The sequence below is a fragment of the Syzygium oleosum genome, unplaced genomic scaffold (genome assembly GCF_021117445.2).
Source record: "Syzygium oleosum isolate NSW1041296 unplaced genomic scaffold, Sole_v2.1 Sole_v2.03, whole genome shotgun sequence".
NCBI classification, from domain to species: Eukaryota; Viridiplantae; Streptophyta; class Magnoliopsida; order Myrtales; family Myrtaceae; genus Syzygium; species Syzygium oleosum.
Genome location: NW_026607487.1, coordinates 15,973,533 through 15,987,302, shown reverse-complemented (window position 1 = coordinate 15,987,302; position 13,770 = coordinate 15,973,533). Strand labels below are relative to the sequence as shown.

At 39.3% G+C, this 13,770-nt stretch overlaps 2 protein-coding genes across 2 annotated transcripts; both read left to right on the top strand.

Annotated features, from left to right (window-relative positions):
• Positions 1–4,913: 4,913 nt before the first annotated feature.
• LOC115672051 (cytochrome P450 CYP749A22-like) lies at positions 4,914–7,159 on the top strand. Its single transcript, XM_030593806.2, has 5 exons — positions 4,914–5,228; positions 5,301–5,527; positions 5,610–5,842; positions 6,220–6,598; positions 6,706–7,159. The coding sequence occupies exons 1-5, from the start codon at positions 4,955–4,957 to the stop codon at positions 7,135–7,137; spliced, it is 1,545 nt and encodes a 514-aa protein (XP_030449666.2). The 5' UTR covers positions 4,914–4,954; the 3' UTR covers positions 7,138–7,159.
• A 4,647-nt stretch (positions 7,160–11,806) lies between these two features.
• LOC130137713 (uncharacterized) lies at positions 11,807–13,494 on the top strand. The gene is made up of 2 exons (XM_056309647.1): positions 11,807–12,362; positions 12,746–13,494. The coding sequence occupies exons 1-2, from the start codon at positions 11,807–11,809 to the stop codon at positions 13,492–13,494; spliced, it is 1,305 nt and encodes a 434-aa protein (XP_056165622.1).
• The last annotated feature ends 276 nt before the right edge of the window (positions 13,495–13,770 follow it).

Genomic DNA, 13,770 nt, shown 5'->3' with positions numbered 1-13,770 from the left:
GCCACGAATACCCAATTCGTGGCGAATGGGTTCGAAAAATAGCCTCGAAATTGAAATCCAAATTCGTGTCTTACCTATGGCTAGACATGGCCACGGGCCGGGTTCGGCCCGGAACCGGCCCGGGTCAAACCCGGGACCAGCCCGTTGACCGGGCCCGCAGTTCGGAATCGGAATCGGCCCGTGACGTACAGGCCCGGTTCTAGTTCGAACAATTTTGGAACCGGCCCAGAACCGCCGGTTCCGGGCCCGGTACCAAAAAAAAAAAACTTACAATGTACATTTTGATTACAATGTAAGGCGCTTAATGATAATTCATTAAGTTTAAGCCCCATCTCTTTCTCTCTTTTTTTCTTCAAATTTGATTACAATGTATATTTTGATTACATTTTATATTGAATAATTCATAATTTCATAATTTGATAATTCATTATTTTTTTATTTCATAATTTATTTTTTTAAATTTTACCGGCCGGTTCCGAACTAGGCCGGAACCGGAACCGGCCTGGAACCGCCGGTTCCGGTTCATACATGGCCACGAACCGGAACCGACCGGTTCCGAACCGTGGCTATGTCTACCTATGGCCACGAAAATAATTTTCAAGGCAATAGGTCTCACCTTCGGCCAAGAAAACAATTTTCGTTGCCCAAGATTAGACTTGCTACCACGAGACAAATAATGACTATGAGCCACGAATCATTCTTTTTCATGGGGAAAGATGAGTACCATGTTCGACTTTTAGTCACGAAAGTTTAGCTCGTCGTAGATGATCCGTCTTTTGATAGGCGAAATTCTTTTTTCAACGTTTTTCTTTTCTGATAAGGGACTGAATCTTTCTTTTTATTTATTTGGGGTTTTTAAAGAAAATTGGCAGATTGATGTTCGAGTATATTATTGAAAGACTTGGCCCTGTGCTTGGCGAATAAGTCATGTATATCATTGACTCCATTTTAAAGCACCAGTTCAGATTCAGCGTTGGATCCAATACTGGGTCGATATTATAAAATGTCATCCACACTGCCCTGGATATGAACCACCCAATGAATATTTCAATAGGTTGCTTCGCTTAGTCCAAAATAGAGTTAGGTGGGCTACCTTTTAATTATTATTTACGGACGATCAGGAACCTTGGAATATACTATTCAAAGTTGACATGATACGGATACTACTTGCATAGAGACTATAATTTGCATTTCGTAATACGACAAAACATATTTTGGGTTAGATGAGTTACCTAATCATGTTCTAGAACTTGCAAATTTTCGACTGTTCAAGGCACTGTATAGGTATACATTTATTGATGAATCTGTATATCTCGAACGTGATAGGGAACAATTGGAGGACTGAGGATGTGTAGCTTCTGATAGTTTGAGCACGTTGGAGGTGAACAAGTGCAGGAAGTTATCGATTGGACAAGAGATCAAGTCATACTTCAGGAAAGGCGAGGTCGGATATTGGGTTTTGTTGATAGGTTGTTTGTAAAATAAATAAAAAGTGCCTTATGTCACATAGAAAAGAAATGAGTATGTGAGCTAATAAATAAGTGGAAGGGTTCTAATCTTACAATGAAAGACCATGGGCTCAGTTAGCAGATTTAACACTTTGCGCGCTTGCTGATTAGAATTGGCATGAAAGGTTGTATTTGTTCTAAAACACTGTTATAAATTTGTTATTTCCATTTCAATACTTTTTACTTCTAGATTTTCCTTTCTCAAAAAAATACAGCCATTGTTTTTTATTGTTTTTATTTGAAGAGTTCTTGCAGAGATATCATAATTAATATCTGGTGTTCTCATTTGAGAATTTGTTGTATTATGGAGGATTTTTTCTAGTAACTATTAGTTACGTTGTGGGGCAAATAATTCCTTAAAAATAGTATATTCACGCTTCAAAGTCTGATTCCATTTTTCCCGATTGATTTTTTCCAAACAAGTCTAGTTGTGGATGAAGTTTCCAAGTAACGTATTTTATATAGTTTTTTCTCTTGACAATTTGTTAGGACAATGTCAACACCAAATATGATTAATTTATGGTTTTATCGACAAGTGACAAGCTTAGTCGATGAGAGCAAAGTTTGGTCAAGACGGTAAGTCACTAAGGTATAAAACATTTGACAATTTAAAGGGTATTCACAACTCATCAGTAAAGTCATCAACATCAGACAATGTAGAAGTTATTGACATGGACCTTCACCAGTTGACGAGAGTCATCAACTGCTAGCTATTGCGTATGTTTGTTAAGTGTTGAAGCTCGAAGACAAAGATGAAGGATCGACACAAGTACATGGCTGCTGGATGGTTATGCCTATAACATTGGGATTTGTAACTTCTTGTTGATAATCATTGCTATATGATAGGTGATCGTGTCTAGAGTTTATAAATTTTTATCAATAACTGCAGATCGGATTAGGAGTTATTTGTAGATTGACATCAATAATTATTCATAAGTAACTGTCCATGGTGGGTTACAAATAACCATGTTGTAATTTTTGTAAAAGGTTGCCCAATCAATCAAATAACATATATTCTTGCAAATTAACATTTATCCTCTTTATTTTCTTTATCATTCTCGCATCCTTTAAAAATTTCTAGTGTTTGTACTTTAAATATCTTAAATTTCAAAACCATTTGCTTTCCTAGCCAAAATCAACAAATATCCCATTTTACTTAGATATATATATCAAGGAAAAATTACCAAAAAAGTTTTAAACATATTGCACTTGTGTCAATTCAATCCTAAACTTTTCAGTTTGGCAAATTTAGTCATAAACCTTTCTATAGGCTTCTATTTACTAAACTTCCTCTTGACTTTTTATTGGGAAAGTCCAATGTGTATTGTGCTTGTGCCTCCCTGCAAGACATTGTTCAAAAAGAAATAAAACAATGACATGAGACAAAGCCCATGTGCTAATGGCACATGCAGCTCGCTTAATCACCAAGTTTTCGATTAAAAAATTAGCTAGGTTGCATTACTATATCTTGGAAATTTCACATAATACAACCCCTTCAAATAAAACAAGTTTTGTTCTTCTAAATCTTTACCAAGAATAAAATGGTGAATTTGGCAAATGATATCTTTCTAGTTAGAATGTTTAAAGTGGAAAAATTAGTAAACAAAATATTGAGCACATAACAAAACTACGTTATATTTTAGTAGTAGGTTTGGTTAGTAACTTGAAATAATGATTCCACCACTTTCAAATGGCAGTAGATTATGAGCTACTTTTCCATTCGACAAGGATCGATAAAACAATGATCTCGCAACTTTCAAATTTACTACTACATGCACGTTTTCAATTTCACAAGTGGGTCCATTTATTTGTGGGTAGTTTACTCACAAAATCATCATTTTACACATTCAAATTGAATAGTATGTTATCAACAAAATATTTGCTTTACAAGTGAGCAAGTTTAGTCATCAGTAGCTTACAAATAGAATAATAATAGTACACTTTCAAATTGCATAGTTCATTATCCATAAAATTTCGATTCTACAAGTGGGCACGTATATTGGTCAAACGTACCACCAAAAATATTACTTTATTACTTTCAAATCTCGTAGTAGATCATCAATTGCTTTAGATTGCGAAAGAGAGTCCATTTATTTATTTATAAGTTACCAATGAAATAATAATTTATCATTTTAAAATTCTATACGATTTCAATTCATTTTAAAATTCACAAATGGGTTCATATATTCGTCACATTTACCGCTAGCTCATGTGAGCCTCGTTGGAAGTCACAAGATTTTGATGGCTTTGGTGGATTGGACGTGCATGCACCCTAATCATTTAATAATCTCTGATCCTAAGCTCTTCCTTTTCTAGGCTGAGTTCGACAATTCTAGACTGGCCATCGACACATGGGTATCATGTAAGGGTCATCGGTTTCATAACAAATATAATCCCAAACAAGGAACTGAAATCCACCATGTTAGAGTCGGTTCTAGTTTTCAAATTGGAAACTGAATAGGTTGACTCTTGAATCGGTATGGAACCCAACCGATTGGTTTTAAGCCAATTCTAGGGTCAACCCGAGAAACCGGTCTACCTTTTCCCTATTTCATTTTTTATTTAATTGCACAATTATATGCATATTTTTGAGGATAAGAACACCACAAGTGCCATAACCTTCGTACGGCTGTCATAACTTTTTTTTCGATCACTTAAGTAACATGACTTATAAAGAACGTTCACTTGAGTGTCATGACTTTTAAAAATCGTTCACCCTAGTATCGAAAATTTGACGTGGCATGATACTTGTAGTGAATATTTTTAAAAAATTATATTACTCAAGTAATCACTTGAAAAGTTATATGGCACTCAACTGATCGAAAAAAAGAAAATTATGGTACTCAAATGAGTACCTTTCGAAAATTATGACACTTGTGATATCATTTTCCTCGTATTTTTGCAAAATTTCTCAATTAGGAAACCATAATGAACTGCTTACGCTGAAATGTTCAACCTCTTCTTTTTTGCAAAAGATTTCAACTAAGAGACTTATAGGGTTTGGTTTAGAACTGGTTCAAACCCGATTCAACTGAGAACATGTATTGAAACTCGTTCAAAACTAGTTCAACTCGAGAACCGGAAACTGAACAGTTCAAAGCCGGGTAAAGTTGGTTCGGTTCGCTTCTCAAATGAAACCAGTTCTGTTGCTAATCCCTAGTGTCGTTCTAATTAGATAGTCTCTATCCCACGTTTCGTTCGAAATGGATCCAAAATGTCGGACCAAAATGACCTTTTCAACATCATCCCAACAATTGACCAAAAAAAAAAACATCCTCACAACAAAGTTTATCATTTTCCGACCATGTCATCGTCCGGCTCATAGATTCCTCCGAAAGAAACAACAAATGTCTGATCCAGTCAAACATTTTTACTTCACAAGAAAAACCCTATATTGTAATTTTCCCGGTGGTCGTTTCCTTTTTGTTTGCTCCCCAGAAAGAGCCATGCAATTAGTCATCTTCTTGAGCTCTCTGTTTCTGTTTCTTGTTATCTGGTCTCTTGCCAAGCTCTTGCACAAGCTATGGTGGAAGCCGCTCAGAATACAGAGGATGATGGCCCAACAGGGAATCACCGGCCCTCCTTACAGGTTCCTCCATGGAAGCACCAAGGAAACAATCAAGATGAAGAAGGAAGTCAGGAACACACCCATGAGCAATCTCTCTCACGACGTATTCCCTAAGATTCAGCCTGAAGTCAACACATGGATAGACACATATGGTAAATACTACAAAACCTTTGCTTTATTAGTGTCGTGACATTTTAAAATTGAACTTTTGTGCAACTTTGTAGGGAGAAATTACCTGAGTTGGCTCGGACCTCAAGCTCAACTAGTCATCACAGAGCCAGAGCTGGTTAAGGAGGTGCTGCTTAATAGATATAAAACATACCCAAAAACAGGAAACAAGGACTTTGCCAAGAAGCTTCTAGGAGATGGGCTTGCGAGCACACCAGGCGGCAAGAAATGGGCGAAGCAGCGCAAACTTGCCAACCGCGCTTTCCATGGGGAAAGTTTGAAGGTAGTTGAGCTCGATGAAAAAACTAAAGCAGATTGCGTGAGTTGAGGTTTTACTAATTATTTCCGGGGAATTGAAATTGCAGAATATGGCACCCGCGATGGTGGACAGTGTTCACACAATGCTAGTAAAATGGAAGAATCAAGAAGGGAAAGAGATCGAGGTGTTTGAAGAATTTAAGGTATTGACATCTGAAGTGATTTCAAGAACTGCGTTTGGAAGCAGCTACATCGAAGGAGGGAACATTTTTCGGATGTTGACAGGATTGAGTTCGTTTACATCCAGAAATGCTTTCAATATAAGGTTACCAGGACTAAGGTATCAAACATTTTTTAGGAAAAATTTGTTGGGGCCTTTTTTAGGATGTAGAAGCTAGGAAAGTCCGGTGACTATAGGCCACTTTTAGATTGAACTTTAGACGTTTTAATTTGATTATTCTAACCAAATTTTCCAGTTGAGTAAATTTATTTGAAGGAGGTAAATTTTTTTTTTCGATAACCATTCTTATTGCTAAAATTATTGATGTAAGATCACACTTAGCAAGCTGCAGATTTATGATGATGGTCAGGCAACAACTTGTTCATTGTGTAAATACAAACTTCAAGCCTTCATAGACGAAGGCATTTTACATCTCGGAATCAGATTATCAATTAAGCTTGAAAAACTATGGAATTTGTTCTGAATCCTGATGGCAGTAAGCTTTGGAAGACGGTGGATGAAGTTAAAGCGGAGAAACTTGAGAAAGGCGTACGCGATTCCATCATACAGATGATCAAGAAAAGAGAGAAGAAGGTGATGGCTGGTGAAGTAGATGGCTTTGGGGATGATTTCCTAGGACAACTTGTGAAGGCTTTGCACGATGCGGACAAGAGCAAAAAAATTACGGTCGATAATCTGGTGGATGAGTGCAAGACATTCTACATTGCCGGACAAGAAACCGGCAATGCAATGATGACATGGATGTTATTCCTCCTAGCAATTTATCCAGAGTGGCAAGAGGAAGCAAGAATGGAGGTTCTTAATGTGTTTGGAAATAAAGAACCTGATTTTGATGGACTTGGAAAACTAAAGAAGGTATAGAAAATGACTTGTGTCTTGGTCTCGGTCGACCTTTTTCGGTTCACTTGAATTCTAAGTTAGACATGATACCTAACTAATTATGTTTCCCTTTTTGTGTGCAGATAAGCATGATCATAAATGAAACTCTGCGGTTGTACCCCCCTTTAGTTGGTTTGACTCGAAAAGTTGGCAAGAAACAGAGGCTAGGGTGGCTCGTTCTTCCTGCTGGTATTCACATCTTTGTACCAATTCTTAAGCTTCACAGTGACCCTGAGATCTGGGGGGACGATGTGCATCAATTCAAACCAGAGCGATTCTCAGAAGGTGTAGCTAAAGCTACCAATAACAATGCGGTCGTGTTCATCCCCTTTGGCTTTGGACCTCGATCTTGTGTCGGGATGAGTTTCGTGACGATCGAAGCGAAAGTCGCCCTTTCGATGATCCTCCAGCGCTACACCTTTGAGTTGTCCCCAGCTTATATCCACTGCCCAGTTCATCTCTTCACTAACCGCCCGCAGCATGGACTTCCAATCAGATTTCATCCTCTGCAGTAGTTCATCACCATATGATGTTCAGTTGCAAATGTGCATAAATGCCTTCATAGATCAATTTGACAATGACTTGTGAATTCTTGGTTCCAGAGGCTTGTGATATTTATAAGGGCATAAACACATCTTTCTCTCAATTTCCATAGTATTCTCTTAATATGTAGTCTATAAGGTTTGCCAAGACCCTTCATGGTGTAGAATCTTGTGTCCTGGTTCTTGTAAGTCGTCATTTAGGCATGTACCTCCTATGTGTGTGGTTATGTCTGGTCGAACATATATTAAACAAGGCAAAGAAAGAATTGTTAGGGCTAACAATGCAACCAAAAACGGCGGTTGAATAGGTTAAATTAAGATACTGAAAATCTTTTGTTAAATAATAACAATTAGCGATATAGATTGTGAAAGATGTAGGCTAGCGTGTGTGCTGATACTGTACTAATGATGCAAATAGTGAACATTGAAGATGAATCACACAACGGTTTATACCGGTTTGGCTTTATATCCAAGCTTACGTCCACTCTCTCGCTAATAGCCTAACAGTGTCTAGATTCCATTGGTAATCAGCACTATAAGTTAGAACTGGTAATTGTTGTTCCTTACACAAGATAGATCACAATCAGAAGACAACTATTGCACTTACACTTATACACTCGACTATTTGATATTACAAAGCTAACCTTTACAGAGATGTCGCGACCTCCTCGCGGCATGGCCCTAGACGGGCTGACAAGTGTCATTAAGAGGCTAATGGATTGCTAAGTCTAAACATGGGAACTTAATTCAGGCTCTTCCAAGTCCATATCAACTTGTGACTTAAGGTTTAAATTATTAACATGCAAATTGATTTTTATCTAGGAGTCGCCACTAATCAGTTTAGGGTGAGTCGATTAGAAACCCAAGTAAGAGGACGGGAGAATCACCTTACTCCTGCGAACAAAAGATTCAATAAGTCCGGGAACTTGGTTATACTAGTGAGACAACTAATACCCTTTCGATACCTAACTTTGTTCAAACAACAATTAAGAGTATTCGTGCAGTTTTCCTATCGATTGTGAATCCTAGGTTTTAATCCTAACTAGGCTAAGGAAACGACAATCAATACATCAGAGATGCACAAACAAAAGGCCTAACATGCCTCTAATCGGGCACATTTAAGGTTGAATTAAATACGCAATTCAAACGTGCAAATCAACCAATCGTGCAATCAAGCATGGCATTCATCATACAAGAAAGCGAGAAAAGGCAATTTGAAAGCCCAATTTCCTTTTTTTTGAATTTTTTGAAGTTTTTTGAAGTTTTTATATATTTTTTATTAAAAATATATTTTTAATATTAAAAATAATAATGGTTATATTATATTATTATAATAAATATAAACGGACCCGAGTCGGATCTCCACATCCGACCTAGGTTCGCCAACCCACAGCCGGACCGGGCCTTATTCGCGGGCCCGGTCTAGCTCACAAAAAGGTCCCAAACCCCTAAAATAATTAAATGAACTGAGCCCGACCCAAATCCTAATTTTTCTATTAACAAAGTCCAACCCACATATGACAAAACCCTAAAGAGCCGGGTTAGATCTACACATCCAACCCAGCTCCGACCTGACTATGGCTGACCTGACTCACCCGACGTTCCACCTCCCTACAGACCCGACTCCCCTGTTCCGTGAGGCTTCGCTTGGCCAGCCTTCTCGCCGGGCCGCCGAGAGGCGTCGGCATCGACCAGTTTTCTACGCCAGGTGACGTCAGGTTCTTGGCGTGCCATAGCCGGCGACCATGACCACCGTCGACCCCCCTCTCCGGTCGGCCTCGCCCCTGTTTCGCAGTTTCGACAAAGACGGCCAAAACGTCTATTCCGGTGTCGCCTCGGTCCACATCCAGCCACACAAGCAATAAAGCAAGAAAAAAGAAACAATAATGACCAACTTACGGATCTCATTAAGGCATACGGATCTCATTAAGGCATTTTGTCGAATGCCTGGTGGGCACCAACTGGGAAGTTAAAACCGAGCCATTCAAAGTTCAATGTGCAAACACCATCGACGCAATGCTCAAGGAAGCACACTACGACAGCCATGTAAGGCTTATCGACGCTCGAAACCGCGTGTGGCCGAGCGCCGACGAGTCTTGGCCCCGGTTGGCCGAGATCGCCAAAACAGAGCACGGTTCGGCAGAACAAGGGGGGTCGACGGAGGCCTCGTGTAATATTCGGGTATTTATAAATAAAAAAAAAGTCAAAAAGTCAGAAAGTCAAAAGTTGCTACAGTGACGCTCTGTTTTTCTCATTTAAGCCGAGAGCTTGTTCGACCGAGACAGAGAGAAAGGAAAAGAAAGAAAGAGAGGAAAAGAGAAAGAAGAAGAAGAAGAAGAAGAGAAGAGGGTTTTGCGCCGCGCGAACCTCACCTAGCCGATTCGACTTCGTATTGCAACATCCAGTAAGCATTCGCGTGCCCCTCGTCCATCCGATCGGAGAAGTTTTCACATTTAGGGTTTAAATTTGGAATTTTGGGAAATTCAAGCCGCGAAGTCCGATTTTTGAGTCGTTGAGCTATGTATATATATAGAATTGGTATTTTAGGGTATCGTGGAGCCGTGGTATTTTACGGATCTTGATTTGGACTTACGGTTTGCCTAATATGAATTTTTGAAGTTGGCCGCGCAAGGTGAACAGTGCGCGACCAGCAGCTTTTAGGCCGATTTTCGTCGGTTTTCGGGTCGATTTTGGGATGGCCAAGTTGGGGTTCTTGTAGTGCTCTGAGTGGGCTTTCTATTGACTATAAGCTCGCTTGAAACGGGGTTCGGTGGATGAATTTATGGTGCGATCAAGTTTCGCGTTCAAATTCCGCGTTGCGGATGGTTTGGATAATCGCTTTGGAGAAGCGATTTGTGGGCGCCTTTGAGTTGTCTTGTTAGCATTTAAGCGTCGTTTAGCCATTTCGTAGTTTTTTTTACTTGGTTTTGATGTCGATTCTCATTTAATTGTTAGGATTACGAGATCGTCGGTTCGAGTGAGCGTGGTTGTTTGATTTTTGGGGATTCCAGGTGAGTGGTACTATTTCTTCTTTGGTTTTATAAAAACCATATCTCAAAGAAATTATGATTCGACATAAATATATATGTTGAACTTAAAAGAGCATTTTGTTGCATAAATCGGGATCGAGCATTTACTACTTTTTAGTATTTGAGAATGATTTGAGAATTGTTTTTGGAAATGTATTATGAAAGGATACATTTGTATATTGTGTTATAAACTAGTTTATGAAACTGAGTTGGGAAATAATTCAAGAAATGCTCTATGAAATGTATTTCTGGTGAATGAGCCATATTGTGAGAAAGTTATTTGTTTGGTTTGTGAAATGTATTCTGGATTGGATTTCTGATATTGGATGATGATTGTTTGATGCTCAATATGACTGTGAACCCATTGAGAGGTTTTGGGGTATGCATATCGGGTTTAGGATATCCTTCTAGGTCGAGCCACTAGCTTTGTAGGTGTAAACCTTGCCAAGGGGGAATCTTGGTAGCCTTGTCACAAAGCTTTGTGTCGTGACCATGGTTAGATATTGAGCAATAGATTGGTCGATGGAATAGACCATCGACGTTTGATGTGATATGAGATTCATCAATGGATTAGACCATTGATGTGTGATTTGAGATTAGTCAATGGAATGGACTATTGACGTGATTTTTATAGAGATTGATCAATGGACTTGACCATTGATAGTTTGAATTGTGATGGTGAATTTAAATGTGTATTTGGGACTTGTACAAAGTTTTGATGAAATGAAATAACTCTTATGTGATTCTATATGTATTTTAAACCTTGGGTTTGGCTTCTGAAGTTTTGGTATTGCTTTGTACACATGCATAGTGATTGCTCGATCTACTTAGAAGAGATATACTATTCACTGAGCTGTGGTTGCTCATTCCTCTCTTTCCTAATCTTTTCAGGTTCCTCGGCTAGCGGCCGTTAGTACGAGAGCTCTATCGCGGGGACGTTTAGGTGTTTGATTTTTGGGTATGATTTTTGGAGTTGTTTGTAAGGTTGTTGATAGTTCGTCGAGTTGGCTGAGTTCTTGATGTACATGTTCTTTTGGTGGATTATAAAAACTCTGATGTTGTAACCAACCTGTTGGTTTATTTGATATATATGTGGTTCGAGATAAATATATATTGATAACAGGTTGTTGGTTATTGTTGAGGCTGCGTCCTTCGTGTGGAAGGACGGCCGTGTCATCCCCCTTTTCTAGTTGTTTTTGGGGTGTGACATCTTTTGGTATCAGAGCTTAAGTTGTGATCTGTTTGGGTGTAGATTTTTATGGGACGTTGTGAGATTGTGTGATAGTTTTAGCGTGTTATCTTCTAGGTGCTAAGGTTTTGTTACGCTTTGGATTTAGGTTATTATGCGTTCCTACTCAGAGACACTTGCCTCACTTCGTAAGAACAGTAAAGGCAAGCGAGTCGCTATCCCCGATACCAGAGATATGCCTCAAGGTTCTCGAGGCCCGGCTTCAAAAAGGAGATTAGAGGATCTATTTGAAAGAAGCCTCGACTCATAATATGCAAGTGATGAACTTCCTAAGCCTACCATCCAAGGCAATTTATTTGAGGCTTGTCATGTAGTGCTTAACTTTCATCGTCAACTGAAAGATCTAGGTGGGAGTGGAACCGCTATGACTGAAGGTGAGAGAGAATATACAGTTGCCCAGTTCAGAAAGGCCAAACCACCTACTTACGATGGGAAATCGGATCCTCTATTGGCCGAACGTTGGATTAGAAGAATGGAGAGGATCTTTAGAACCGATAGAGTTCCCAATGATCGGAAGGTTGACTTTGCCACCCAATGTTTGGAGGGCGAAGTAGAGTATTGGTGGGAAGGGACTAGACTCGCCCTGGGAGGCAGAGATGCGACAATTTCTTGGGAAGATTTTACAAAGGCCTTCAACACTCAATTCTTCCCGAGGTCATTCCAAGCGAAGATGAGAGACGACTTCATACACATATCTTGGGGTGACTCTATAGTGATGGACTATGCAGGCCGCTTCAACCAGTTAAGTAGATTTGCGAAACATTATGTGGATGATGAAGAACTTAAAGCTGAACATTTCCAAAGAGGCCTTCGGCTTAATATACGTTCTAAGCTCGCACATCTTGAACTGACCACATACAAGGATGTCTTGGAACGAGCGATCAAGGTGGAATGGTACAAATTAGAGCGTGACACACAGGGTGTTCATCAATAAAAAAGGCCCAAGTTTACTGAGTTTCAAGAAAGTCGTGTAAGTGGCAGTATTAATCGAGGAAGCAATAACCTACCAGGGAAGTTTAGAGCCCAGAACACTCATAGCCCGTGTACTACATATGGAGGGTATCATGGCGGTGAGTGTCGCAAGAAAACAGGAGTATGCTTCTTATGTGGGAAAGTGGGACACATGCGGCGTGATTGTCCTACACAGAGGAATTCTACGACTGATAATAGAACATGTTATCTATGTGGACAACGAGGACACCTAGCACATCGTTGTTTCATGAGAAACAAAGCTCCTTCATTTGGTAAGCCCAAGAGAACCCGCAAAGACAGAGGACAAGTGGGAAAGTTTTTGCGATAACAGAGGAAGATGCGGCGGCATCTAACACAGTTGTTGCAGGTAATATTTCTATTGCCTTGCAATGTGCTTATGCGTTATTTGATTCCGGTGCTACGCATTCTTTTGTTTCTACTGAATTTGTAAAGAAGCTTGATGTGTTGCCTGAGCCTCTTGAATATGAATTGCGTGTCAATACTCCTACCGGTGATTTCTTGGTTGCTGATCATGTGTTCAAGGGATGTGTGCTCCAGATTAATAATGTTGAAATGACTGTGGATCTAGTGGAGTTAAATGTTCGAGATTTCAATATTATTATAGGGATAGATTGGTTATCCACATACCGTGCTACTGTTGATTGTTTTTCAAAGAAAGTGATCTTTAGACTTCCATGTCAACCCGAATTCTCTTTTTCGGGAAGTTGTAAAGACACTTTTCCAAGGTTGATATCGGCTTTGCAAGCAAAGAAACTTTTGAGAAAGGGTTGTAGTGGTTATTTGGCTTGTGTAAAAGACACAAGCAAGGTTGTAGCGAAGTTGGAAGATGTTCCAGTTGTCAGAGAATTTCCCAATGTATTTCCCGAGAATTTACCAGGTTTGCCTCTTGATAGAGAAATTGAGTTCTGTATTGAATTGATGCCCGGTACGGCACCTATCTCTAAGGCACCATATCGGATGGCACCTACCGAGTTGAAAGAATTGAAAACGCAATTGAAAGAGCTTTTGGATAAAGGTTTCATCAGACCTAGTGTCTCATCTTTCCAGTTTTATTTGTGAAAAAGAAGGATGGTAGTATGAGGCTTTGTATAGACTACCGAGAACTTAACAAGGTGACGATCAAAACAAATATCCCTTACCCCGGATTGATGATTTATTTGATCAACTTCAGGGAGCTCAAGTCTTTTCTAAGATTGACCTTTGTTCTAGGTATCATCAGTTGAAGATAAAAGCGGATGATGTGCCTAAAACTACTTTCAGAACAAGATATGGCCATTATGAATTTCTCGTCATGCCTTTTGGTCCAACAAATGCGCCTGCTGCTTTCATGGACTT